The sequence below is a fragment of the Podarcis filfolensis genome (assembly GCF_964270895.1).
Source record: "Podarcis filfolensis genome assembly, chromosome: 13".
NCBI lineage: Eukaryota > Metazoa > Chordata > Lepidosauria > Squamata > Lacertidae > Podarcis > Podarcis filfolensis.
In genome coordinates, this window is record NC_139615.1 from 15,167,480 (window position 1) to 15,193,799 (window position 26,320).

The window sequence follows — 26,320 nt, forward strand, 5'->3', positions numbered from 1 at the left end:
GGCGGGGACGGGGGAGCGCTCTTGCCAGCTCGCTGGCTTTCCCAAAGGCATCCCATGAGAACAGGGGTGCTGGATTAGATGGGGCTCTGGCTTGATCCAGCGACAAGAGGGCATTCTGCTAACTTGCTGCAAAACATAATGCTTAAGAAAAAACCACCTTCAGCAGCAGCAGCAGCAGCAGCAGAGCGGGAGAGCAAAGAGTTAAAACCACAGAGCGACCGCGGCATTCCCAGCTTTCTGCCAGCCAGGCTGGTGGTTCCTGAAGATGTTGGAGATCGCTGCAGGAAAAGAGAAGGGGAGCTCTAATAAAGGATGGACCTTCCTCCGTGGCTGCTCCTCCCTCCAGCTGGGCTTTGCTGGCTGGTGGATGCTTTAAGCCACCTGGGGAGGCGGCTTGTGCCAGGAGCCATCCGGAGGGGAGGCGGGGATGGTGATGTCGGGCACAAATACCCTGAGCTCGGTAAGTTGACCGGGTGTGGGCGAAGGGAGAATGAGAAAGAGGACGGATGTGTGCTATATATATATATGCTCATAGCATTGGGAGCCTGACGATCATCTAGTCCAGCCTCCTCTGCGATGCAGCGATAATCAACTGTCCCATACGGGGATCGAACCTGCAACCTTGGCTTTCTCAGCAACACGCTCCAACCAGCTGAGAGAGAGAAGGAGGGAGGCAGGCAGAAAGGAGATGAACCGCGCAGGGAAACGGCAGTGGAATGCAGTGGGTGGGAGAGAAGATATAATGGGTGTTCTATAGTGTAATGCTTAGGAATGAATTGGAGCTTTACTAGCGGATATTTAATTATACATTGCATGCCGAAAAAGAAAGGTAAACAAAGGGGAGGACCAAAAGAAGAAAATGCACATCTCACTGCAGGATTCACCATAGTAATTCTCCCCCAATAGTTGCAATGGCAAAGTCCGCTAAACATTTATAAAGAAACCCTCATTTATTTACAGCACAATCCTAAGCAGGTCTGGTCAGAATGGAGTCCTGAATTCAAGGTGAGTTACTCCCAGAAAAGTAAGGTTAATATTGCAGCTTTAAGGTACTACAAGGGATTGAACCTTTGATCTTAATTTTATTTACTTACAGCTTTATTGGTACTATTTTATTTTATTGATTTATTTTATTCATTAAATTTATATATTCTATTACAATAGTGCCAGCTGCTGCCTGCCTGCCTGCTATTGTCCTCCAGCCTCATTTTATTCCAGTACTGGATAAGCAGTTGCAATATCTCTCTAGTTTTGTTGTACATTCTGATTCCTTCCTACAGGTGTTTAAAACTACGAAGGGTATAATATAGTGTTCTTGAGTGCTCAAAGCCCTTTGTGTACAATGATCTCAGTAACCCTTACAACCACCGTGTAATATAGGTCAATATTATTCCCCTCATATTGTAGCTTGGGACAGGGTGGGACTGGGACTGAGAATGAGAAATAGCAAGCAGTGTAAAGGTAGCCTTTTTAATAATGTGCTTTAACTTCTGTAGTGGGCTGACCATCATGGTGGTGGTGTGAATTATATGACCCTGCTGTTCCCATTTTGCAGATAAGGGCCTTATTAAATATGGAGAAGTCAACATTTGGATCCATCTTCAGAATCTACTTTATCAGTGATGCCTTTGGCCCAGTCCTCTGTTTTGCATGCCCTTACATAATGCAGACTAAACACATGGATTTGAAGCAATTGCTTATTCCTTCCCTCTCTTTGTTCTTTCCCTGTGTTGAATTATAGACTGTAACCTTCTCAGGATAGGGACCTGTTTTCTTGTACTGTGTAAAGTTCCATGCACACTGATGGCACTATGCAAATAAATAATGAAAAAACATGCATGAGGGAATCAACCTTTTTATAATAAATTGAGTGAAGCATACACACACACACACACACACACACACACATTGCATTTTACAATAAAATAAAAGTTCAGGAGTTGAAATTACACTAGAGCCATTTTTACCATGTTCATATTGATTGTGTTTCTTTTCTCATTTTTACATTTAACTTTTATAAAATTAACTCAGACTAACGTTTTTGTATTGTCACGTAGTCCAGACATCTTAGTGCTCTCTCCCATCATTGCTTTTTTGTTGTTGTGGGGAAGGGTGCCCAAAAACATAAAAGGTTGAAAGCAAATGGGAAGAAAACAGCATATTTCATCAGTCACCCTACCTCATCCATTAGAAAAGGTGCTAATTAAATACAAAAGACACACACACACACACAGGAAAGCAGTAGAAAGGATTTCGGGGGGGGGGGGAAACCAATAGTAATAACTGTGATAACCAAGGTACATTATATAAGATAGAGGATACTAATGAAAAGAAAAATAGAGAGGGGAAAAGAGGGGTGGAGAGGAGAAGGAAGGAAGGAAGGAAGGAGAGAGAGAGAGAGAGAGAGAGATTGTATATGTAGCGCAGAGGAAAGGTATTTGAAAATGGGTTGGGGGGGTGTTATCGCTAACCCTTCCATTCCAATGAGTTATAAAAAGGACCCATCATTTTAAGAACTTGATCTCTTGTTGGTTTCTGACCTCTTGAGTATGGCATTTTAATGCATTTTACCACTTCTCATAATTTCTCTGGCCAGTCTTTTCATTGGGGGTGGGGGTCGCTTCATCTTCCAGCATTTAGCTAGGCAAATTCTGGCTTGTGTTTCTTAAAATGAATACTGCAATATACATACCTATTTTCTTGAATGTCTGAGCATTGTTTTGGTCTGGACCACCAGCCACCTGCCCCATTTCCCTTTCTTCCCCACACAGAACACACTGTATTATTTAACAGTATTTGTTTTTCTTTTTGGAAAGTCCAATAAAAAACTATTAATAATAATAATAAATCAGTATTCCAAGAATTCAGAATTTTATCCCTCTGAACAAAATAGGTTAGCTTTCTATATATGTGTGTGTATGCTTTGAAATTCATGGTAGCTGCTAACATATCTAAAATAAATGTATCTTATAATGAAAATGAGTTACTAAGTACCAATACCATTAAAGAAATTGTGGAAAGAAGTACAATATTAGCTTCCCAAATCGCAAACCAGGGGGGTTTACTGGTCAAAGCATTTGACATAGATGGGTAATAAACTCCCTTTTAGGCCCCTAAACTCATTGGGTTTGGCCAAACCTACCTTACCTGTTTGTTTTTCAGCATTTGTAGGCTCTTCTATATCAAAATGTTCTCAGGGCAGCTGAGTTAATCAAAAAAAGTTAAAAGACAACAATAGGAAAATTAATAAAACACAATGTGAAGCAGAATTTAAATTCCACATTAAGCTCAGAAACAAAAAGGGGTGTATCAAAAATGAAAACAGCAAGATTTAAAAGCCCTGGGAAATTAAGGTTGGTGCCAAGGAAGCCTCTCTGTGGAGTGCATTCCACAGCTGGTGTGCCACCACTGAAAAGACCCTTCGATTCATTTGACATCTCTTCCCTGGTGGGGATACCTAAAGAAGATCCTCCAGCTTTGATCTCAGGGTCCAGGTAGGTACGTTAGGAGAGGTGACCCTTCAGGTACCCCCGTACCATGCTATGAAGGGCCTTAAAACAGCATTTTGAATCTGGCCCAGAAACAGACTGTGAGCCAATGCAGATGCAAAAATAACATGTACGGTGTAAGATGTTTTTAACACTCAGCCCCAGCGAGCAATCTTGCTGCCATGTTCCTTACCAGCCGGAGTTTCTGGATAGTTTTCAAAGGCAGTCCCCTCCACCTCACGACATGTTGTAATAACCCAGATGGGAGATTACCTGGGCATGGATCACCAGAGCAAGGCTTTCTCTGTCCTGGTAGAGTTATAGCTATCCCAGGTCCTGCCAACCTTGCAGTTTGAAAGCATACCAGTGCAAGTAGATAAATAGGTACTGCTCTGGCGGGAAGCTAAATGGCATTTCCATGCACTCTGGCTTCTGTCACAGTGTCCCGTTGCCCCAGAAGCGGTTTAGTCATGCTGGCCACATGACCCAGAAAGCTGTCTGTGGACAAACACTGGCTCCCTCAGCCTGAAAGCTAGATGAGTGCCACACCCCATAGTTGCCTCTGACTGGACTTAACCGTCGAGGGGTCCTTTACCTTTACCTTTAATCCACAAACAGGCTGGGAAGAGGCACTCTGAGCTAATGACTAAGATTGCTCCACAAGTACCTCTGAACTACAAAACTGGCCCTTGAGGGAGAGTGCAACCTCCTCCAGAACAGGTTGAACACAGAGGAACCACCTATTAACAGTACCAACAACATTTTGTCTGGATTGAGCCTTGTTTATTGGCCCTTGTCCAATCCATTTCCACGTCAAGCCACTGATTTAACAACACACCTCACCTAGGTTTTGATGAAAAAGATAAGTAGAACCCAGAGTTACCTGCAAATCCCCCAATGACCTCACACAGTTAAATAGCATGTTTTGAAGATAAAGAGGAGGGGATAACTCAATTGATGGAGGTTAACCTGACCTTTTAAAGGTGACTGTTTGCTCCTGTAAGATCATTTAGAATTAGATCATCTGAGGAAATTCTATTCATGGTACCACAGTACAGAATGTCATAGGGCAGTGACCCCAAACCAGGCATTTTCTATTGTTGCCCCTCTTCTATGGAAGTCCCTTCCCTCTGCCATACATGAAGCAGCAACCATCAGTTGCTTCAAATATCTTCTAAAGATATATATTTTCACCAAGACCTTCCCTGACCAATAAGATTAGGGCCTGTTTTTATCTGTTTGAATTCCTGATTTCATATGCTTTGATTTGCTTTTACATTCCATTTTGCTGGTTTTATGTTGTATTTTGTTTTAAAGATATTGTTCTGCTGCTTTTAAGTTGTACACTACTTAGAGATTTTTAAAATATTAAGCAGGTTTTCAACATAATGGCAAGGAAATAGAAAAGACTCAAATGATTCTTGACAGAGCTTGTGCGATCCATAACCCCATTTCTGTGGTTTTTTTCCAGTCTCAGTCCAGGATCTCATGTCCTCCAGGCTCCTAGAATGGAGCAGGAAGAGGATCTGATTACCCAGAGTTCAAGGGATCTACCTGAGGCTCCTAGAGGACACATAGCAAGCCGTGGGCCTGGGATGGGGGGACTTGCGGGCGAGCCGGCCCCTTACAAGTGCTCCGTTTGCCGAAAGAGGTTCAACAAGACATCCAACCTGGTCCAGCACGAGAAGATCCACACGGGCGAGAAGCCCTACAAATGCTCGCAGTGCGGGAAAAGGTTCACCCGGAGCAACAACCTGGCCGAGCACGAGAGGATCCACACGGGAGAGAAGCCTTTCAAATGTCCCGAGTGCGGGAAGACCTTCAACCGCAGCTCCATTCTGCTCAGGCACCGGAGGATCCATACGGGAGACAAGCCCTACAAGTGCCCCCGGTGCGGGAAGAGTTTCGACGAGAGCGCCCGGCTCCGGGTGCACCAAAGGACTCACCTGACAGAGGTGGCCTACCTCATCGACAGCAACGGGGAGGCCACGGCCATCGACACGAGCGGCGTGGCCCACAACTGCTCTGACTGCGGCAAGACCTTCAGCCTCTACTCCAACCTGACGAAGCACCAGAGGATTCACACGGGCGAGAAGCCGTACCGCTGCGCCCAGTGCGGGGTCCACTTCAGCGAAGCCTCCAACCTGATCCGCCACCAGAGGTACCACGCACGAGACAAGCCCTTCCAGTGCCCCATGTGCCAGAAGAGCTTCGGCCAGAGCTCGCACCTCATCCAGCACCAGCGCATCCACACGGGCGAGCGGCCCCACAAGTGCCCCGACTGCGGGAAGAGCTTCATCGAGAACTCAACGCTGAGGAAACACCAGCGGATCCACACCGGGGAGAGGCCCCACCGGTGCGTGGAGTGCGGCAAGAGCTTCAGCCTCAGCTCCCACCTGGTGACGCACCAGAGAAGCCACACCGGGGAGCGGCCTTACAAATGTGAGGAGTGCGGGAAGGGCTTTGCCGACACGTCCTCCCTCATCATCCACCGGCGGAGCCACACCGGGGAGAAGCCCTACAAGTGTGACGTGTGCGGCAAGGCCTTTGTGCTGAGCTCCGTCTACCTGAACCACCGCCGGACTCACACTGGGGAGAAGCCTTTTGGCTGCCCCGACTGTGGCCGCGCCTTCCGCCAGTGGTCGCAGCTGGTCATTCACCGGAGACTCCACACGGGGGAGCGGCCCTACAAATGCCCCTATTGCAACAAGGGGTTCTGCGACAGCTCCACCCTGACGAAGCACAAAAGGACCCACACGGGAGAGAAGCCAAACACGTGCGCTGAGTGTGGGGTGAGCTTCAGCTCGAAGGCGCAGCTGGTGGAGCATCAGGCGCTGCACGGGGGAGAGGCGTCTGCTCTGGCTATCCTGTAGCCCACAGCTGGCCATTGAGAACCTTGCCTTTTATACTGGAGGTGCAGATGCCATTGGACTCTTCTTCCCATCATCCCTGGTTGCTGTGGCCAGCGGTGAGGTATGATGGGAGTTGTTGTCCATCAACATCTGGAGGGGCCATTCTTGCCTTTATTTTTGAGATGTGTATGGGATAGCTCTGCTGGCTGTTTGCTCACCTCTGTATTCATTCTTGACCCTTTGCCTTCCAGTGCCAGTGAGCATGGAAACCTTCGCCCCGTCACTTAGTGTGAGGTGCGTTGGTTGCTGGGCATGCAAACAGGTATGAGATGAAGGTGGACATTGGAGTGGCGACTGGTAATGCCTGCCAGAAGCGGGGGAAAGCAGAGGTGTTCCCCTCATTGGTTCCCACAGACGGGCACATAGGTGGGGGCTCCTTTCACAAACAGGCTATTATCCTCCCCTCACTCTTTACTTTCAGATGATGCTCCTATGTGCACCAGCAAAACAGTGGACAGACTCACAAAGTATGGAACGTTGAGAGATGCACACTTGAGGGTTTTTTTGTTGTTGTTGTTTTTAAGGAGTAGAAAACCTGTCCTCTGTTTATTCTCTGTGTAGAATTTTGAGAGTATAAGAACAGAAAGTTCTCTAGCATAGCACTGTTATTAAGGGTTGACAATTACCACAGCTGCTATTTTTTCCTGCATTCCACTTGGTGCTACAAAATATTTTTTTCTCCTTGTGAAAGGAATATCCCACCATCCATGGATTTCATGGAAGAAACACAGTGTGCCAATTCAGTGTGTGTCCATAAAACTTTTTTTTAATTGTCTTTTTACATTTTTTTTAAAAAATGTCTTTGAAAGGACCCCAAAGCCAATAGCACTGCTTCCTCAGGTATAAGGGGCAGCATGGGAACTTTTGGCCATGTTTAAATCACCCCAAGCTTGCTGTGTTGTCACACAAAATATACCGTATTTTTCGCTCTATAAGACGCACCAGACCACAAGACGCACCTAGTTTTTGGAGGAGGAAAACAAGAAAAAAATATTCTGAATCTCAGAAGCCAGAACAGCAAGAGGGATCGCTGCGCAGTGAAAGCAGCAATCCCTCTTGCTGTTCTGGCTTCTGGGATAGCTGTGCAGCCTGCATTCGCTCCATAAGACGCACACACATTTCCCCTTACTTTTTGGGAGGGAAAAGGTGAGTCTTATAGAGCAAAAAATACGGTAGTTAAGATTAACTATGGCTTGTTGAAAGAAGCCGACTTCAAACCACAAGAAGCTGGCCTATTTTCAACAAGTGGGGCTGTCTCTGTGGCTCTCAGAGGGTTGGCCCAGCCTTAGTCCAGCCCTCAGGCTAAAAGGGGCCATTGCCCCGCACTAAACCATGGTTTAGCTTTCGTGTGAAATGCACATGTGCAAAAGTAATCCAAACATTTTCCAAAACACTATATTTTTGTGCTTCTCCTTGCATTTGTCAATTCTGTTTTGGTCTGTTCAATCTTCAAATGTTTGTTTTCTCCAAGTGATGAAATATGAAGTTATGCAAGAGCTGAATGCTTGATTTAATGGAAGTTCCTTCCAGGAGCTGTTCTAACGTTCAAGAAAATCCACAATGCTACATCTTGCAGGGATATTTAGTTTTCTCTTTGGAAGACTGATATTTTGAAAGAGTGGTGGGCCAAAGGGGCCAAAAACAGACTGGACATTATTTCATAATGTTCTGTCAGCTCTGAAAAGAAAGATGGCCAATGATGGTCTTCTCTTACGGTCTTAAAATCCTTCCAAGAAGGATTGCAATATTTAGTCCATTATTTGATTAAAAGCATTGAGAAAAGAGATGCCCCCACAATTAATTGGAAAGAAGATCAAGATGCATTTAATTGACTCAAATGCCTGATTTCTAACTCCAGTATCTGGGTTTTAGAAGTGGGGATAATGAAACTAATGGGGCACTGAATAACTTTCCCTAAGTTTTGTTGTATAGCACACTAGGGCCTAGAGAGGGGTCAGCAACCAGAGCCCCCTGGGCCTAATCAAATTTCCCAGAGGATGCTCTCTTTCTCCCAATATAGAAGGCAAAGAGATGTAGTAATACTGCCATCTATGGGATCCTCCTCATGCTGATGGAGGGGAGGAGCTTGAGGGAGTACCTCGATTTGCCCATCAAGAAAACAAGTGTTTTATTTTTGTATATGAGACCATTTAGCGAAGGGCAAGCTTTGGACGGTGGCGTAAGGTCCAGACCAAGATCATCACACTTCGTTCCTATCGAAATCAGTGGGAGCAAAGTAATCTTGACTACCTTGTTCCGTTGATTTCAGTAGAAGATAAGTGCAACTAGCTCTTTTGAATTATGGGCGAGGCATGTGGGTGATATGAAACTTTGGAAGGAGAAGTGATGGGGACAAAAACTTCCCTCAGGACTGATTTTGCGCCTTGGCGTCAAACCACAAAGAGAGGAAGCTGTGCTCTTTCTGTGAGAAGAGGACCAACCAGCGTAGAACCTCTGAAGATCTTCCCTCCAAAATAAGGTGCCCTTCAGGTCTTCGCCCTGTTGCTCTTTTTGTGGTGAAGGCGATTAGGAATCACTTGAAAAGTGCATAGAACTGAAGGAGGAAGTTGAAAGAATGCCACTCTCTGCCTACTTCCTCTGTCAGCACTGTGCTTCTCAAGGCTTAGGTTATTTCTCCTGGATTCGGCTGTTACCCAGTTCCCTCGGAAAAGCAAAATGTGTGTTGTCAGGGGCGGGGATAGAGAAGTGGCCAGAGGGGATGATGCCCAAGGACCTAAACGGACTGATAATCCCTCTCCTAAAGAAAAGCATCCTGATAATATTTCCATGCTACTGGGGAGAAGGACAAGAGTTTATTCTGGAGTGCAAAGTTTTCCAATATCTACCACACTTCCTTGTAAGTCCACTTTTTAGCTGAACCACCGCACATGACAACTGTCTGGATCCTTTTCTTTTTTTTTTAATATACGTGAATTTTATTATATAATATACAGCAGTGTGAGGGTAAAAAGTTGGCGGCAGAAGGAAAACCACATGCTCCTTGGACTCCCAACCCAAGTTCTATCATAATAAAAGCCTCAATTTGGGTTTACACCGTAAGATTATTTTTTTTTAAATGACCCTGATAAAGTAAAACTGAAAGCTCAGGCACATTCCCCCACCCACCCATTCCCTTCCTCCTTGATTCTTTAAAACCCAAACCAAAAGTGTTTTAATTATTTGCAATCCAGGGCTTTTTTAAAACTGCAACATGCAAAGGGAGGTGGGGTGGGATGCCACTTCCTTTCCTCAACACCAGCCGGTCATCTACCCAAAGTTGCTACATTAGGGAGGCTTCACTCTTGCCATACCACTAACCTCCTTAGGACACTATGGGTCCCTAAGGGAGAGAGGCATCTTCCCAAATTCCACTGACAGCTCACAGATATAACCCTTGGGGTGGTGTCAAAGCTGTTTACACGTAAACTCACCCCAAAATCTCTGCCACTGAAGGATGGGCCACAGAGTTACTGCTGCCTCTCCCCTCTTGTAGTTGAACCATTTTAGATCGTACTTGATCACAATCGTAAGTGCTTTAGGGCAGCCCCGAAGTGAAATAGCCCCTCACCTTGCACCCGAAGGCAAAAGCGGTAAAAGATACCAAAGGACCTGGAAGTAAAGGGTTTTTCCCCCCACCTCCCACCTGAATGGCTTTTATGGCTTGAGAGTAGGGAGATGGGTTTCAGGTGCTTCTTTCTGACGCGCTACCGGACGGCATTGTGGGAACAGACTTCACAGGGAACGGAGGGGTGTGGCTTCTTTATGTCCCCGCCTTCTACCTGGATGACATCGCCAGCTAGTCTTGTGTGAGTTGCGGCTTAAGGCACTGCCTCCTGTCTGAAGCGCTGGCGCTGTGTGGGTGTGGCTTAAAGTAGCATGTGACGGGGGGTGAGGGCCAAGGATTGGCTGCTCGTGGCTGCGATGGGATTGGCTCCTGAGTAGAGTGGGAGAAGCGGACAAGTCCAGCTTCTCGCCTTTGGCTAGAGGCGTGGCTTTGGCAATCGTGTAGTGGCTCCGCCGGGGTGGAACCCATAAGGCACAGGCCTCTCCCATGTGTGGCAGTGGGCGTGGCTCGGTCAAAGGCTGGGATTGGTGGGCCTTCCCCCTTCCCATGCTGGTAGCGGGCAAGGCGCGGCCGTGGCGCCCTCCTGGTCACCCAAAGAGCTTGATGAAGCAAGGGTGGCAGTAGGGCTTGTCGTTCTGCTCCTTGAAGGTGCCCTTGTTGAGCTGCTTGAGGCAGAAGGCGCAGACAAAATGCTCGGGGTGGAACTTGCGCGCCATGGCCGTGATGCAGCGGCCGGTGATGGGCTTCTCGCAGCCCGAACAGAGCGAGCCGCGCTGCTTGTGGTAGTGGATCTCGCAGAAAGGGCGGCCGGCGTGCTCAAAGAAGCTCCCGTTCACAAATGGCGTGTAGCACTCCTGCAGCAGGGACAAAGGCAGAGGCGTTTCAGCAATTTGAAATGCAACGTGAAAAAAATAGTTTAGAACAACTTACAAAAATACACATCTTGGGAGTCAACGGCCAGGGTAAACAGGTGCATCTTCAGCATTTGCCAAAAAATGCACATTGAAGGTGTCACACACCCCTGTGTAGGGAACAACTCTTATTTAGTGGTCCAGCTACATCTTGTTTTCTACATCTTGTGTATTTTTTATTTTTATTTTTGGTGCTCACACTTTCAGCATGGTCCTCAATTTCCCTTTTTGTTAACTTATGTTTGCTTTGCCAGAATTTGTGCTCCTTTTCGTTTCCTCACTTGGGCAAGACCTTCCACTGTTGAGGAGAAGCTTTGTTGCTTGTAAACCACGTGCCAATATCTTATTGGACTTGATCGCTTCCTTTCCTACTGTCTGATTGACATTCTAGACGAGCTTCTGTTATTGTGGCTTTAAATAACCTCCAGATTGGGGGTGGGGGTGGGCCTGGATAAATTTATCCCTCTTAACTTCTCTTAATTATTTTAAAAATTAATTCCTCTTTTGAAATCCAATGGGATTATGCTGGATTTCCTCAGAAATTTTCAATTGAGGTGATAGCACTACAGTCAGTGCCACTCACATCTCACACCAAGTCCTGGACACTATGGGTTGGATCCAATGTTAATTCTACTCAATGTAGACCCATTGAAACTAATGACCAATACTAATTTAGGTCCATTGATTTTAACTGGGCTACTCTTGAGTAGAATTAACATTGGGAAATGGAAGTTATCCCTCCCCCAAAAAAATCCAGATATCTCAGCTGCCTCCCTCCACCAACTGCTGTTCACATCAGCAAGGCTTCCTTAGCATCAGCCCCCTATTCCCCCCCCCCACACCAGCTGAGTTACAATTCCCAGAGTGAAGAGGGATAGATTCTTAAACATCTCTGGAAATCGTAGCTCTGTGAGGGGAATAGGGGCCTCCTAACAACAAACTACAGCTCCCAGAATTCTGTGGGGGGAACCACGGCTGTTTAAAGTGTATCACAGTGCTTTAAATGTATTGAGTAAACGCAGCCCATGTCCAGATTTTCATTCGCTGATCCCCAACACCCACCCACCAATTTTTGCAGGAAAAGTTCCCTGCGGGACTTGGGGCGGAGCCCTAATTAACCCATCACTTTCTCACTTGGCTGCCTCCCTCATTGGCTTCCCTGCACCCCCACAAAGCCCTGCCAGCCATAGGGCCCCTGTCCAGACTTGCTTACCCTGCAAACAAAGCATTCTGGGTGCCACAAGGCATTCAGGGCCGAGATGTAGTTCTCCAAGATGGCCTGGCTGCACCCCTGGCAGCGGGTGGAGAAGAGCTCGTAGAAGTCCTGGCGGCAGTACTGCTTCCCGTCCTTCTCGTGGAAGCCTGCGGGGAACAACAAGGAGTCCTTGAACTGAGCGGTTGCCACTTGTTTCTGTGGATGGAGGATTGGGGTGGGCTGTCCACACTTTTGCCATGTTCACTACTGCAGACCCTCCAAGTGTCCCTATTTTCATGGGACAGTCCTGGAATCGCAGAAGCCCTCCCGGTTTCTGATCTGAACCCCTGAATGTAAAACCCCTTTTACCTTAGGAAGTCCGCAATTTTCAGCGGAGAATTGTCGGAGGGTAGGCAATTGGCATACGGCCCTGGGAAGGCTTCCCACAAGAAAAATGTGGCCCTCAGGGTGAGGAAGTTTCCCTGTCTCTGCTCTAGCCATGTTGTCTCATAAACTACAGTAAGCTTACACGTAAAATACAAACGGGCCTATAATTCTTTATCCCCTATTTCCAAGGAAGACTAATCATGCCTCTCTGTGTGTGAGTGTGTTTTGTTGTTTTTCTTCCCCACCCATCATTTGAGGGGCCACTCACTAAGGCCCCGCCAACACTCACCTTCCTCCCCAAAGGGCCGCCCACACTTGACGCAGCAGAAGTGCTCTGGGTGCCAGTTCTTATCCAATGCGGTCACCATTTTCTACACGAGTCAGGTGGATGTGGGACAGGGGGGAAAAGGAGGTCGCGTCAATGAGGAAACAGCAACTTGGCGGCAAAGCAGCAAACTAGACATGACAGGGCTGTGTTTCCCAGGCTTGGCCCCTTTGGTGTCTCCTTGCCACTCTGGCACCCACAAACAGTCTCCGTAAATATCCCCTTCCAAAAAATGACAACGTGCAAGAGATCGTTTGCACCTCCTGTTCAGTTCCTGTATGGACTGGAACACACCCACATGTCCATACCATTCTGTGGTCCTATCTCTTCTCCCACTCTTTCACATGTGGCAGTCATTTTGTGTTGTGCCATGCTGCTGCCACGGCAGCCATTTTTTGACCGGCGCCCACAGCACTTGCTCAAAAATCCAAACGTGCCAAGAAAAGCAGGCAAGCCCTGTATATGGTTGTCATATTCAATAACATTTTCTGGATTACACTGAATTTGGGGACACTGCCCATGCCTGGAGTGCTGTTTTAGGTTTAGCAGGAAGGGAGGGGAAAGGAGTTTTGGTCTAGGGGACAAAAGCCAGGTTCAAAGGATTGCTCTTGATATACTCCAACTGTAAAAGTACAAAAGCACCAGGCGGGGGGGGGGGGAGTGGTGTACTTTAAGAACATTTGGCACAATTACTTTTTTTGCAGCATGTAATGACCAGAGATCTAGGAGAAATGGTCTGAATCACCAAAGAAGGCAACAGCAGCCCTCTCCACAAAAGAATAAAACAGAAATGATGCCTCAGGGTAGTCTATCTCGCAGCATGAAACTGAAGGAAATTAATGAGGGGTAGCCAATGTAATGCATCAAAATGTAGTTGGACCACAACTCCCATCATCCTTAACCATTGGCTACACCTTCTGGGGCTGATGGGAGCTGGAGTCCCAACAACCCCCGGAGGGTACCATGTGCACCAGCCCTGAAATAATAGCTCAGTCGGTAGAGCTTGAGACTCTTAATCTCAGGGTTTTGAGTTTGAGCCCCATGTTGAACAAAAGATTCCTGCCTCACAAAGCTCGGTTGCCTCTAACTGTGATGTTATTTCCCTGTATATTTTTTTTTAATATGCTTTTTTTGTACAAATCTTTTGTGAGGCACTGAGAGTCTCTTGGGGCTGTACAGTATTCTACAACCATCTGTAAGGAAGTAGGGACCAGCTGAGGGTTAGGGCAACTCACGTCCAGGATGGGTTCATTGCAGAGTCCACAGCGGGGCGAAAAGAGCTGGAAGTAGTCCCTCTCGCAGTAGGGGGCGCCATCCTTCTCAAAGAAGTTGCTGCCCCCCATCTCCTTCTGGCAGTGGCTGCACACAAAATGCTCAGGGTGCCAGGTACTTCCCAGTGCTGTGACCACCTGGGCAAATGGGAGTGGGGAGAGGAGGCAGGGAAAGCAAAGATCCATCTGAGTTCAGGTAGCGACAGATGATTCTGGGGCTCACGAGTTTTGAGAGGGAGCACGTCATGCGTACCACACAGGGTGGCGCACCTCTGTTTCTCATGCTACGTCCAGCAGTGGCCAAGAACTTCTAAAGAAGTTGGGAGTGACAATTGTGGCAAGATTCCGTGGCCCTTGAAAATGGCCGACGGCATGCCCAAAAACTAGGGACGCGGGTGGCGCTGTGGGTTAAACCACAGAGCCTAGGACTTGCCGATCAGAAGGTTGGCGGTTCAAATCCCCGTGATGGGGTGAGCTCCCGTTGCTCGGTCCCAGCTCCTGCCAACCTAACAGTGTGAAAGCACATCAAAGTGCAAGTAGATAAATAGGTACCACCCCGGCGGGAAGGTAAACGGCGTTTCCGTGCACTGCTCTGGTTCGCCAGAAGCGTCTTAGTCATGCTGGCCACATGATCCGGAAGCTGTACGCCGGCTCCCTCGGCCAATAAAGCGAAATGAGCGCCGCAACCCCAGAGTCAGCCATGACTGGACCTAATGGTCAGGGGTCCCTTTACCTTTACCTTTATACACAAAAACTTGGTTGAGGAGTCCCTCCCTAATCCCAAATCCATCTTTCTCCAGCCTGGTCTTCCCCCTTTTTCAGCCTTTGGCAATCATCTATCTGCCCCACCTGATGACTCCTCCAAGGAGAAGCCCGCTCTCCACCACCAGCCGGCACTCACCTGCCCTGCGATGGGTTTCTGGCAGGATGCGCACAGCCCCTTGGCAGTGGTGGAGATCCCTTGGCGGCTGAGATCTGACTCCAGCATCACAAGCATACTGTCCAGGTTCCCGCTCGGCTGCGCTGGGGAGGTCTGTGGGGGCGCAGCAGCGGGGCTGGGGCAGACGGATGAGACCACCGGCAGCTGCGCTGAGGAGACTCGGGCAGGAGCTGGAGGGGGCGACACAGTGGTGGAGGTGGAGGCTCCTGGGAGCTAGAAGGTCAGAGATGGATATGGGTAGAGCTAAGATTTCTCACAAAAAAAAAGACATTTCCAGACAACTTTGAATGTTTCCTCTCTTCCCGCCCCGAACCAATGGAGAATTTCCATCCTCCCATCGAGCACATTTGGGTGAAATGGCCTCCTCAGTTTCAGCACCCATGAATTTTGGCACACCTGTGTGTCTAGCTTTAATATTGCTCCATCTTACTTCATTATTGTCGAAGGCAGCAAATGCTCCCTGCTCCTTCCAGTCCCCTCTTTGCCCTTTGCTCCCCTCATCCACCAATAATAATATTTCTTTCTTTCTTTCCCACCCATCTGTCTGGGTTTCCCCAGACACTCTGGGTGGCTTCCAGCAAAATATGAAAATACAATAATTCATCAAATATTAAAAGCTTCCCTAAACAGGGCTGCCTTCAGATGTCTTCTAAAAGTCAGATAGTTGTTTATTCTTTTGACATCTGGTGGGAGGATGTTCTACAGGGCAGGCGCCACTATGGATAATATGCACTAGCTACAAAATGCCATTTTAAAGAAAACAGTTAGAAAATTTCACCTTCTCCAGCAGAATATTTGGCAAAATCCCCCTCCCCTCAATTTTGCTGCTTGCAAATAGCAAGTGTAATATTTGACTGGCAATTGTCACTTCGTTTAAATAGCATAAATAGCTTCTGCAACTTTGCTAGGTTTAGCTGCCTCACTTTGCAGCCATAATGACTAGAAACTTGCCTTTTTAAAAAAAAAAAAAAAAAGAAATCTGGCCTTTTCAGGTTTGTAATTATGCACACAATCCCTGTGTTTGCAGGTTCCTATCACCAAATCACGAACAGCCCTGGAAGTAACCCCACTCCACCCCTTCTTCAGTCCCAGTGGTACCCGAGCCCCACACTCACATTGCTCTGGACCCGGAAATCTGACAGGGAGGCCATCAGCTTGTCCAGCTCCAAGGTGGCAGACGTAGCCGATGGCTTTGCAGGCGGAGGAGCTGTTGACCTGAGAGTAAGAACGCAGCATCAAGGGGCATGAACAAAGATCCAGTTCTCTCAATTGCAATTTGATTCTGAGATATTTTACAGATCCTTCATTTTAGTGACACGAGTTCAAAGCCCACTTTGGCAGCCATCTACAGACACACTGATGGCTTCTGTACTTTAGTATGGGGAATCCACCAGCATGGCTTCCTTTACCCCAGTAGTACTGGGACAGGAAAATTCTCCCTTCCACGAAACTCTGAAAGATACAGACTCTCTCTCAGGTGAGGGAGCTGGCAACAACAGGTCCCACCTCTCCCATAAGCTGTAGTCTGTATATGGGAATATAGTAGCAAACCCATCCTCACTGGGATGCTGTGAAAGCAACTCAAAGTGTTTGCATTTGAACCTGGTTAAGATCTTAGGAATGTCTGTGGGGTAGAAGAAAGAAGGCAAACTGTACTAGGGCTGCCATACATCCAGGATTTCAAAGGCAGAAGTGACATCTGGGGACAAGCAAACCGAAAATCATGGGATTTATTTGAGTTTTTGTAAAAAATAAAAAAAAATAAAGCTCAGCAATTTTGGGATTTGAATGAATAAAAATGTTTAGGAAAACTCAGCAACTATCCTGGTTTTTACTTTTTGAAATATGGCAATCCTAGCCGCACAGCAGTGGTCCAGAGGCCTAATTAGGCCCATGAAGCCACTCCCCTTAAACCACACCCACATGACCTGGCACCAAATGTGGCATCAGGTATGGACGTGGTTGCAAAGTAACCAACCGGGAGCTTAAAGTGAGCCCCCAATTGTTCCTTTGCAAGCAAGGCTCCCTCTTGGTGCTGATCAGCTGACAAGAATCCCTGCTGGGGCCAGAAGTCTGCCTTCAAAGGAACCTGCTGTAACCACCAGCAGAGGAAAAATGCAAGAGGACTTCAAAGGCCTCTGTGTAAGCAATGATCAGCTGAGCCCCTTGGAACTTTGGCAGCTGTCAGTCACCTGACACCATTCTGGCCCCGCCCACCTGTCAGTGTTGGCCCACAAGGTGGGATGGTGGGAATTCATTATCTGCCCCCTCCCCCCGCCAGATCCAGTTCCCCACCTCTGCTCTATGGCAAGGCTGGGGAAACGATGGGCCTCCTGATATATTCTGGACTCCAGTTCCCATCCTCCCTACCAGCTGGTCATGGGAGTTGGAGCTGATGGGAGTTGGAGTCCAGCAACACCTGGAGAGCCGCAGGTTGTGCCTACGTAGATCACTGGGATGAAAATGGGATTTTGCAACAAACATCTGTTTGCCAAGACCCAAAGCACAGCTCTTTTGGTGCAATGCCTTTGCTTGCCATTGATCGCCCATACTACCCCATCAACCATCTGCTTACCGGGAAATGGAGGTGCCGTCTATAGATTCTTCCGGCCTGTCTTTGCCCTTGTCTCCGCCTGGGCTTTTGCTGGTTGGGAACTGAGACATTATTTCATCTGGGATGAAGAGAGAGAGAATGAGAATACATCTTTTTATCACTTGCCATTTCACATCCTTGCCAGCAGATGGCAGCACTGCTGCACTTCTAACAGCAAGAAGGGCACTCAAGCAGCACTTTGGTCCGGGGCCAGGGCTCAGAACCACAAAAGACTGGAACCACTCCATAACATGGTGGCAGTGCCTCTGAGAATTTGCAGAGTGTCCCCCTCACACTGCTTAGCATGTCTTGGATGCTAAAGGCCTTTCACCATCTGAAAGTGAGGCAATGCATTCTGCTGCTGTTTCACTGCCTCTGTTCTAGGGATTTTGTACTGTCTTGATTGCAATGTACCGTATTTTTCACCCTATAGGGCACACCGGCCCATAGGGCGCACCTAGTTTTTTTGGGGGGGGAATAAAGGGGAAAAAATTATTTTCCCCCCCAGGCGCGGGGCTGGGGCGCGGGAAGCCCGAGCTTCCCCCGACTCCAGCCCCCAGAACAGGCTGCTATCCGCAAGCCTAGTGAGCCCGGCGGGAACTCCCACGGGCTCCCAAGGCTTGCGGATAGCTTCCTGAAGCCTGGAGAGCGAGAGGGGTCTGTGCGCACCGACCCCTCTCGCTCTCCAGGCTTCAGCGAAAGCCTGTATTCGCCCCATAGGACACATTTCCCCTTCATTTTTGGAGGGGGGAAAGTGCATCCTATAGGGCGAAAAATACGGTATTTCGCCTCTTGCCTTTTGGATTTGATATCACGCTTTATGTTTTCAAAGCTTTGTAAGTCGCTTAGGGGCGTATTACAGGGAACCAGGCAGAGGGCCTTATCAGTGGTGGCACCCACCCTGTGGAACAACTTCCCATCAGATGTCAAGGAAATAAACAACTATCTGACTCTTAGAAGACATCTGAAGGCAGCCCTGTTTAGGAAAGTTTTTAATGTTTGATGTTCTGTTGTGCTTTTAATTCTGTTGGGAGCCGCCCAGAGTGGCTGGGAAACCCAGCCAGATGGGTGGGGTATTAATCATAATAATAATTCATAAACCGAGTGGATAAATAATAATAACAAAACCAGCCAGGTATCACCAGGAGTTTCCGCTTACACTGTCTTTAAAAAGGTAGAAGATGCAGCCTCTGCAGACCTGCCCCCTCTGTCAATCTCCTGCTGTAGCTGGCAGGGGTCCAGTTTTACCTCACAGCCTGGGCTTGCCCTCCCAAGAGGCAGAGTGAGGCAGCTGCCTCAGACGGCTAATTCAGAGCGGCAGAAAGTGGCTAGAAATATCTGCCATGTGGTCTGCCTCAGGTTGGGACCTGGCCGCCTCATGCAGGAACAAAGGAACCAAGCACATGGCACAAGTGGAACCTGCAATGTTGTGCTCCGTTGCAGGAAATAGCAAGAGCCCCACGGGGCCCCACAGCTTATGAGGCCAACCCCTACTGCTCCCAAACTTAGCGTGCAAGAGGCATCACTCAGCTACAGCGTCCTTCAAGCTTTGTTCCCCAGATGTTGTCGGACTACAAATCCCATCATCCCAGACCAGCTTAGCCAGTGGTCAGGGAACGATGGGAGTTGTAGCCCAACAAAGAATGCTGAGAGCACAGGACACCCAGAGCAAACTGTGGGCTGTTTGTCAAAAACAGGGGGTCTGGTCCAATCATCCCGACAGGGTTGAAGGGAGAGAGCTTCATTAGGAGAGACGAGATGCAAGGCCTAAGGGGAGCAGAGAACGTCACCCTCAGGGCTTCATCTGAGTCACAACAAATCGGGACATGAGCCAGTGCCAAAGCTTGGAGTGTGTGACCTCATTGCTAAACGAAAACAATGCAATGCCTCTGAGCAAGGGTAACCGTTGCCTGCTCTCAAACACTGGAGATTAGAAAGGGACCCTGGCAGGCAGGATAAATCAGCTCCAAGGGATATTTAAGAACACAAGAGGAAATCCTCCTGGTCCAACAATTCATGGCCAGCCTGAGAAACTCACAGACCGCAGACTGCAGCAGTCGTTCCTTGTTACCGGTTCCCAGCAGAGGTATGCCACAACTTATACACAGAGGCTCTGTTTAAAGCTGCCAGTGGGGAAGGGCTGTAGGAGCTCAGTGCCTTGTGCTCAAAAAACCCAAGGTTCAAACCCCAGCACCTCCAGGTAAGAATATCACTTGCCTGAAATTTTGGACAGCTGCTGCCAGCCAGTGTAGGAGGTGCTGAGTTGATGCACCATGCCTCTGACTCAGAATAAGGCAGCTTCTTACGTTCCCCATTGTGGTTTGTGTTTTTAAACCTACACTAGCATCTTCTCGTGGCAGCGAGTGAGAAATGCATGCACACACAACAGATAAATAATTCCTTTCACTGTTCCATTAGAGTCTTCGCTTCTCTCTCCTTCTCTCTCTCTGGAAATCCACCCCCCAAGCACTATTTCATACCCCACTTGCCATACCTGTGATGTTGAACTGGGTCGCATTGAGTTCCTGCAGGAGCCGGTCCAGTTCACAAAGTCCCGCTCCGAGCACACCGCTGGAGGAGGAGAAGGGCGGAGGGGCCCCTTCCTTGGGCTTGGGTGAGCGAGGCTTGCAGACCGTGCTGGAAGAGGCACCCGCATGAGAGAGAAAGAGATGGGATACATTAGAGAGAGGTGGGGGCGGGGGAAGGATTGCTCAGGACTCTCTCTCTCACACACACACACACACCCCACCCCAAGGAGGAAGATGCAGCATCCCTCCGCTCCAGAGAAAGATGGGGAAGGACGGAGCAGTAAAAGGGAGGCAGAAGGGTGGCAGCTATTTATAGGATCCCTTTGCTTAATGGATGCTCTGGAACGAGGCCAGGGGAGCTGGGCACAGCTCCCAAGGAGGCCAAACTCCTCGTCGTATTTCTTGCTCCTCACAGCTTCCCACACCCTGGTGCTTGTGGTCCTCCAAATCGGGCCAGGTTAAGGGCCGGAGAAAAAGGTGTTTCTGATATTGGTAGGGGGATTTTGATGCTCGCCACTTCTCCCATCAAAGAGCTGTAGCAATAGGAGGAACGGCACATACTATGTAAGATTATAAGCAAGAGGCCTGCTGGATCTAGGCCAGGATCTTGTTCTCGCAGTGGCCAACCAGATGCCTCTGGGAAACAGCGCCTGAGATGCAACCGCAGCTCTCCCCGCTTGTGATTCCCAGAAAACGACATTCAGAGGTAGGAGATTCTCTGCACCTAAATTCTCCCTGGTACAACTGTTAATAGGAGAGAGAGTCCCAGTCCCTGATCAGAGGCACATTTAGGGGAGCGTAACCAGTTTGGTTGCACTGGGCCTGGTTATAAATGGTTTTGCCTGGCGCCTAAAGAGATGTGTAATGAAGGTGCCAGGTTCTTGGACTACAGCTCCCATCAGCCTCAGCCAGCAAGGCCAATGGCCAGGGGTGATGGGAGTTGTAGTCCAACAACATCTGGAAAATGCACCACTGTTGTTGTTATTGTTGTTGTTGCTGCTGCTGCTGCTGCTGTTGTTCTGCCCATCTGACTGCCACTCTGGGCAGCTTCCAACAAATTAAAACACAATAAGGCATCAAACATTACAAAACTTCCCTGCCACAGACACTGTGGTTTGTAGGATTTCCTCCACCATCTTTTCTTAAATAAAAAAAGTCACCTTCCTTTCACAGCTTATTTCCCTGGTCCCACACCCCCACATCTTTGTTCTCCTGCCCCTCTCATAACCACCTCGCCAGACTGTTTCCCTTCCTTGCATTTAAAAGTCATGCTTTCACCTTATTTGAGGAAACGGCTGAGGAAATGGGGAAATGGTTCCCCTAAACACAGCCAAGGTAACGTTAGGGACATAAGCCCTCTCTCGTGTGCATGCAGAGAGGCCCCACAAAACAACCCACTGTTTACCTGTACAGGTGTTCCTTGTCATTTCCGCCCTGCATGGTTGATGCTGGAAATGGGTCTACCGGCATGGCTGTGGTCCCAGCCTGAGATTAAAAGGTGGAGATGGAGGTTGTAAAAGCAGAGGAAAGAGTTTGCATCTTGATGTGCTGGACAGACACAGACTAACTAGAAGAACATGAAGCCTCTGAATAATCCACATGCAAAGACAAAACATCTAGAGATGGACAGTTTTCTTTCTTTCTAGAGTGTTGGAAGCAGCAAGGAAAAGGGAGCGCTGCTCATCTGGGTTCTTATCCTGTTCCTGAAACTTGCAAAATCTTGATCAGTGGGACAAAGGAAGTATTTGGGGAGTTAAGCCTGCCTCAAGTCATACATACAGCTGTGCATCATTTGGTTGGTGAGCTCACTGCAGAAGTGCACATTTTGTTTAGACATACTAGTCCAGGTCACACATTCTGGTAAACCAGGAGTGAGGAGTATCAGGCCTATGGACCAAATGCGGCCTTCCTGGCCTCTCTGTGTGGTCCTTGGGACTCTATCCAGGCTCCTCTTTGGCCACACCCCTCTCCCCAGGTCCCACCTATGACCAGCCCTAATGTGTACCCTCCGTGGGTGGTTTTGCCTGGCTGGAATGTGTCCTTGAACTTTGATCTTGCCTCTTGCTTTTTTCAACAGATAAGCGCAGGAGCGTTGGTAAAACTTGCCTACTGTACACAGGTAAAAATTTGCATTTGTTTCTCTGTCCATTTTTGTCCCTGTCATGCAGCTCCTGGAATGTGACCCAGGAGGAAATGTGGCCCTCAGTCTGAAAAGGGTTCCCCATTCCTGTGGCAAAGCCATGTTTGAGTTCCCTCACGTCACAGTAAATAAACCATAGTTCTCATGTCACAGTAAATAAACCATAGTTAATGGTTTACCATGATGGTACACAGAAGAAGCAAACTACGATTCATGGCTTAGCAGTACATCTGAAACAGATATCGGTAAGCTAAGAATTAAGTGTGACTGGTTTGCTGGGAGAGAAATAAACACTGACCCCTGGTAATGCTAAGCCAGAGATCATGGCTTGTTTCCTCCCAGGAGGAGCCCAGAAGACAAACAGACCAGAAAGGTGTGATCATGGAAAGCCATTAATTATAGTTTACCATGAAGTACAAACAATGATGGAGCTCAGGGGGAGAGAAAACTGGAGCTGTGTGTTTGAGGCTGTGCACAGTGCTGATTGGTTGGGAATTAACAGCATCACTAACTCAGCTCCTCCCCAAAGAAGCTTTTCAGTAGGGTAGTTGTGACCACTAGGCCACCACCACAGCCAGCAATCAGACACCCCCGCTGTCAACATCTCACCCAATCAGCCACTGCGCTCTTGCAGACACCACCTAATCAGGAGTTCAGTTCCTCAGGATGTAAGAATTCAGTAATCCTTTTTGTAGTACCTTTCCTTTAGAATTCCCTCCCCATGAATAACAGACAAGCACAATCTCTGATATCTCTTTGGTGCCTACTGAAGACCTTCCTCTTTCAGCAAGGCCTTTTGAGCTAAGATTTTCCCCAGACTGCATCTGCACCGGAGTTGTTTTAAGAAACTTTAATTTTTTTATCATTGGTCATTTGCCACCCTGGGCTCATTTAGATAAGATTAATTAATTAATGCTTACTTTTATTGTATATTTCTCAGTGAAATGTTCTCATCAACTTTTTTTTCAGCATTAAAATTTTGTTATATTTTGGAGCTTTAGTGAATCATATCATTTTTCTTTGTGTCATGAGCTGCCTTGAGCAGGATTTACTATGGCAAGGCAGCATTCAAATAAATGATCATTATTTTTATGGACAGATGTTCTGTTCCTTTAAAGAAACAAACAAGAGTGTTTACAGTCATACCTCAGAAGCCTAATGCCCCGCGACCTGAATGTTTTGGCTCCCGAATGCCGCAAACCCAGAAGTGAGTGTTCCAGTTTGCGAACATTCTTTGGAACCCAAACGTTCAACATGGACTCCAATCGGAAGCTGTGCCTTGGTTTCTGAAAGTTTTAGAAGTCGAACGGACTTCCAGAACGGATTCCGTTCAACGTCCGAGGTACAAATGTATTCCCAAAGCAGCAGCTACATACATAACTCAATGGCAATGCCCGTCAGCTTGTTTCCTTTCCTCCCATAATACCTTTTGCCTCCCTTCAAACAAGTTATGGTTAAGCACTGATGCTAATGAGAGGGAGCCACTCCCTGGGCTAAGGTCTATTGCCCCACAGAGCTCCTCTGCCCCCTCCTTAACCTCCCCAAATGCTTACCTGCTGGTGAGGGTTGTTGTACGGTGGAGGAGTTGGCTTGGGGTCTGGGGTCCCGTCTTGGCTCAGCCCGTTGGGGTGGGCTCCTCCGGAGTCGGTAAGCAGGACGGGGCGTTTGGATATATGGGAGGTTGTCGTCTCCAGATCAGCCAGGAGAGCATCTAGTACGGAAAGAGATGAAGCAGGTTGAGAATGGGGGGAATAGCGGGAAAGGGCAGGCAGGAAGTCAGGAAGGGGGCATTCTAGGAATATGGGGAGACCTGGGGAGGCTTTGATGTAAACATGAGGGACAGAGTAGGGGAGAGGAAGAGGCAGAGGGGGGAGGATCACTACCAATTCCAGCTCTCTAAGCAGAAAAGGCAAGAATCCTCATTCTGAGCAATGCCACTGCCGCCCCCGCCCCCAATATAAGGACTTTAAAGGAGCCCTGCTAGATCTGTCCAAAGGCTCATAACAGTAAACGTAACAGTTATAGTTTCTTTCAGTTTCTCAGTTTTCCATTCTTAAGTCTAGTTCTGCACATTTCTTCATCCGTTTGCGGGGGGGGGTGTGTTTTTAATCCTCACGAAACTTCACCAGCATTTAGTGCAATTTTCTCCTAGTTTTCGAATGCAATTTTGCCCAAAAAGACACATTTTTGGCAGGCCAATCCCCCCCCCCCATATATTGTACATGATTTTCACTCATATATTCATTTTGAAGCACCTCCTAAATATATGGAGTTTTGCACCCATGACTTGGCTGGAGAGCTCCATTGCAAAATTTGGAGCAGTGCAAATTTCAAAGAATGGCTGTGTTTTGATTCGTATACAGTTTTGGGAAGTGTGAATTAGGTAGGTTCACTGCAAACTGAACTGAATTCCTCCCTTGTCCATACTATTTATCCGACCATCTTGTTCTCACAGTGGCCAGCCAGATGTCAATGGGAAGTTTGCAAGCAAGGCCTGATAGCAACTTGCCCCAGTTGTGATTCTGCACAATGGGTGCTCAGAGGCCTCGGTAGCCACAGGTAGCCACAAGTGTCTTCTGGAATGGTAATAATACCGAGCACTGCAACCAGTCCTTTCGACGCAATCTGAACCTTCCCTCCACACAAACACACCAAGGAAAGTTTCCCCTAGAATGACCCTCTTTTAGTAAAATCTGGGGAGAGACAGAAGTCTCTGATTTTCTCCTCTTCCAGTATCCAGCAGCTAAATGTGCAGGGAGAATGCTAAAGTTAGCCTGCAAGACCCCAAAATAAGCTGCAAGGCCACCACCCCCCCGGCCAGGCTACTGTCTCAGAAACACAAGCAAGCAAGCCAGCAGCTGGCTTTTCCTTGTGTTTAATACTGAAAAGGAAGCAAGGCCTGAATTTACATTATTTAAGCAACCATCTATTGCGTCCTTTTTATATATTGGCCCTGATTGTGCTTAAGGGACATGATCCCCTTATAATCCCATCTTGACTGGTTCTATACTTGCCACAGTCCAATGCCCTCTCTGCATATATTGATGGGGAAGGATAGTCTTACAGCAAGAGGATAGACTTGACACTGTTTGCCCTGGTTTTTTTGTCCTTTTAATCTAGATATCGAGGTGCACTCCTGCACAAGAGAGGAGGCGTGCGCAGCTCCTAAAGCATTTTATTAAAAGAGAATGCCAACCAACCAACAGCAGATCAATAGGATCCAACCTAGGCTATGCCCACAACAGGAAGCTTATGCAGAGTCAGACCATCGGTCCATCTACCTCAATACTGTTGACACTGACTGACAGCAGCTCTCCAGGGTTTCAGGAAAGAGCCCGAACTAGAGATGCTGAGGATCAAACCATCCAAAGCATGTGCTCTGAACTTTGTCCCTTTCCCTCTTGCAATCGCATTCCTCACCGGAAGGGATACTGTGCTTTCTCAGGAAATTTAGCATTCTCCCTGGTACAAATCAGCAGGATTTGCGCACTCAGATAGTGTCACATCCCAGCAAACTTCAGAGAAGATACGAGGAGTGGGCTGGATGACAGATCCAAAAGAAATGCCTGTTTGTTTATGAGTCATTGACTCCACAAAGCTTAGAGTGGCCTATGCAGAACTGCCAGACAAGCTCCCATATCCAGGCATTGATCAGACCCAGAGCTGCTTTGCTTGAGCAAAGTGGGCACGTCATGCGCCTTCAGAGCCTAGGCGGAAGCCAGAGGAATTCTAACTCCACTTACATGGGAGCAAGCCCCACTGAATCCACGGGGATTTACTTCTGAGTAAACATGGTTAAGATTGCAGCCTAAGTCTCACTAAAATTAGTGGAACTTAATCAAAACCCTTTAATTTCAATGGGATTAAAATGTGGTTGACTTCCCCCAGAACCATCCTATGCTCTGAAATCCTATTATTTATTTTTGTGCTTTTTGTGTGTGTAATAAAGCACACAGAGGGGCCTTCTCATGAAGCAACACAAAGCAGATTGGTCATTTTCTTTTCTCCAGCCCTCTAGTTCTGATTGACATAAAGAAAAGGAACCCAGCTAAGGTTCTGAAATAG

General features: G+C 47.7%; 2 protein-coding genes across 3 annotated transcripts in view; one reads left to right on the forward strand and one right to left on the reverse strand.

Annotated features, from left to right (window-relative positions):
• LOC310748421 (uncharacterized protein) lies at window positions 1-9,470 on the forward strand. 2 transcript variants are annotated; one of them, XM_083584204.1, is made up of 4 exons: window positions 1-460; window positions 961-1,005; window positions 4,960-7,317; window positions 7,577-9,470. In XM_083584204.1, exon 3 carries the CDS (start codon window positions 4,997-4,999, stop codon window positions 6,359-6,361), a length of 1,365 nt encoding a protein of 454 aa, XP_083440330.1. In that variant the 5' UTR covers window positions 1-460; window positions 961-1,005; window positions 4,960-4,996; the 3' UTR covers window positions 6,362-7,317; window positions 7,577-9,470. The 2 variants fall into 2 exon arrangements, with proteins under 2 accessions (XP_083440330.1, XP_083440329.1); XM_083584203.1 differs by lacking the exon at window positions 961-1,005.
• TGFB1I1 (transforming growth factor beta 1 induced transcript 1) overlaps window positions 9,308-26,320 on the reverse strand; it is a gene marked incomplete at its 5' end in the record, with an annotated part of 23,004 nt that continues 5,991 nt past the window's right edge. The window contains 10 exon segments of the mRNA XM_083584185.1: window positions 9,308-10,819; window positions 12,090-12,238; window positions 12,748-12,829; window positions 14,019-14,192; window positions 14,956-15,207; window positions 16,110-16,209; window positions 17,570-17,666; window positions 20,082-20,224; window positions 21,521-21,600; window positions 23,809-23,966. Coding sequence (XP_083440311.1) covers window positions 10,553-10,819; window positions 12,090-12,238; window positions 12,748-12,829; window positions 14,019-14,192; window positions 14,956-15,207; window positions 16,110-16,209; window positions 17,570-17,666; window positions 20,082-20,224; window positions 21,521-21,600; window positions 23,809-23,966 — 1,502 coding nt within the window. The 3' untranslated portion in view covers window positions 9,308-10,552.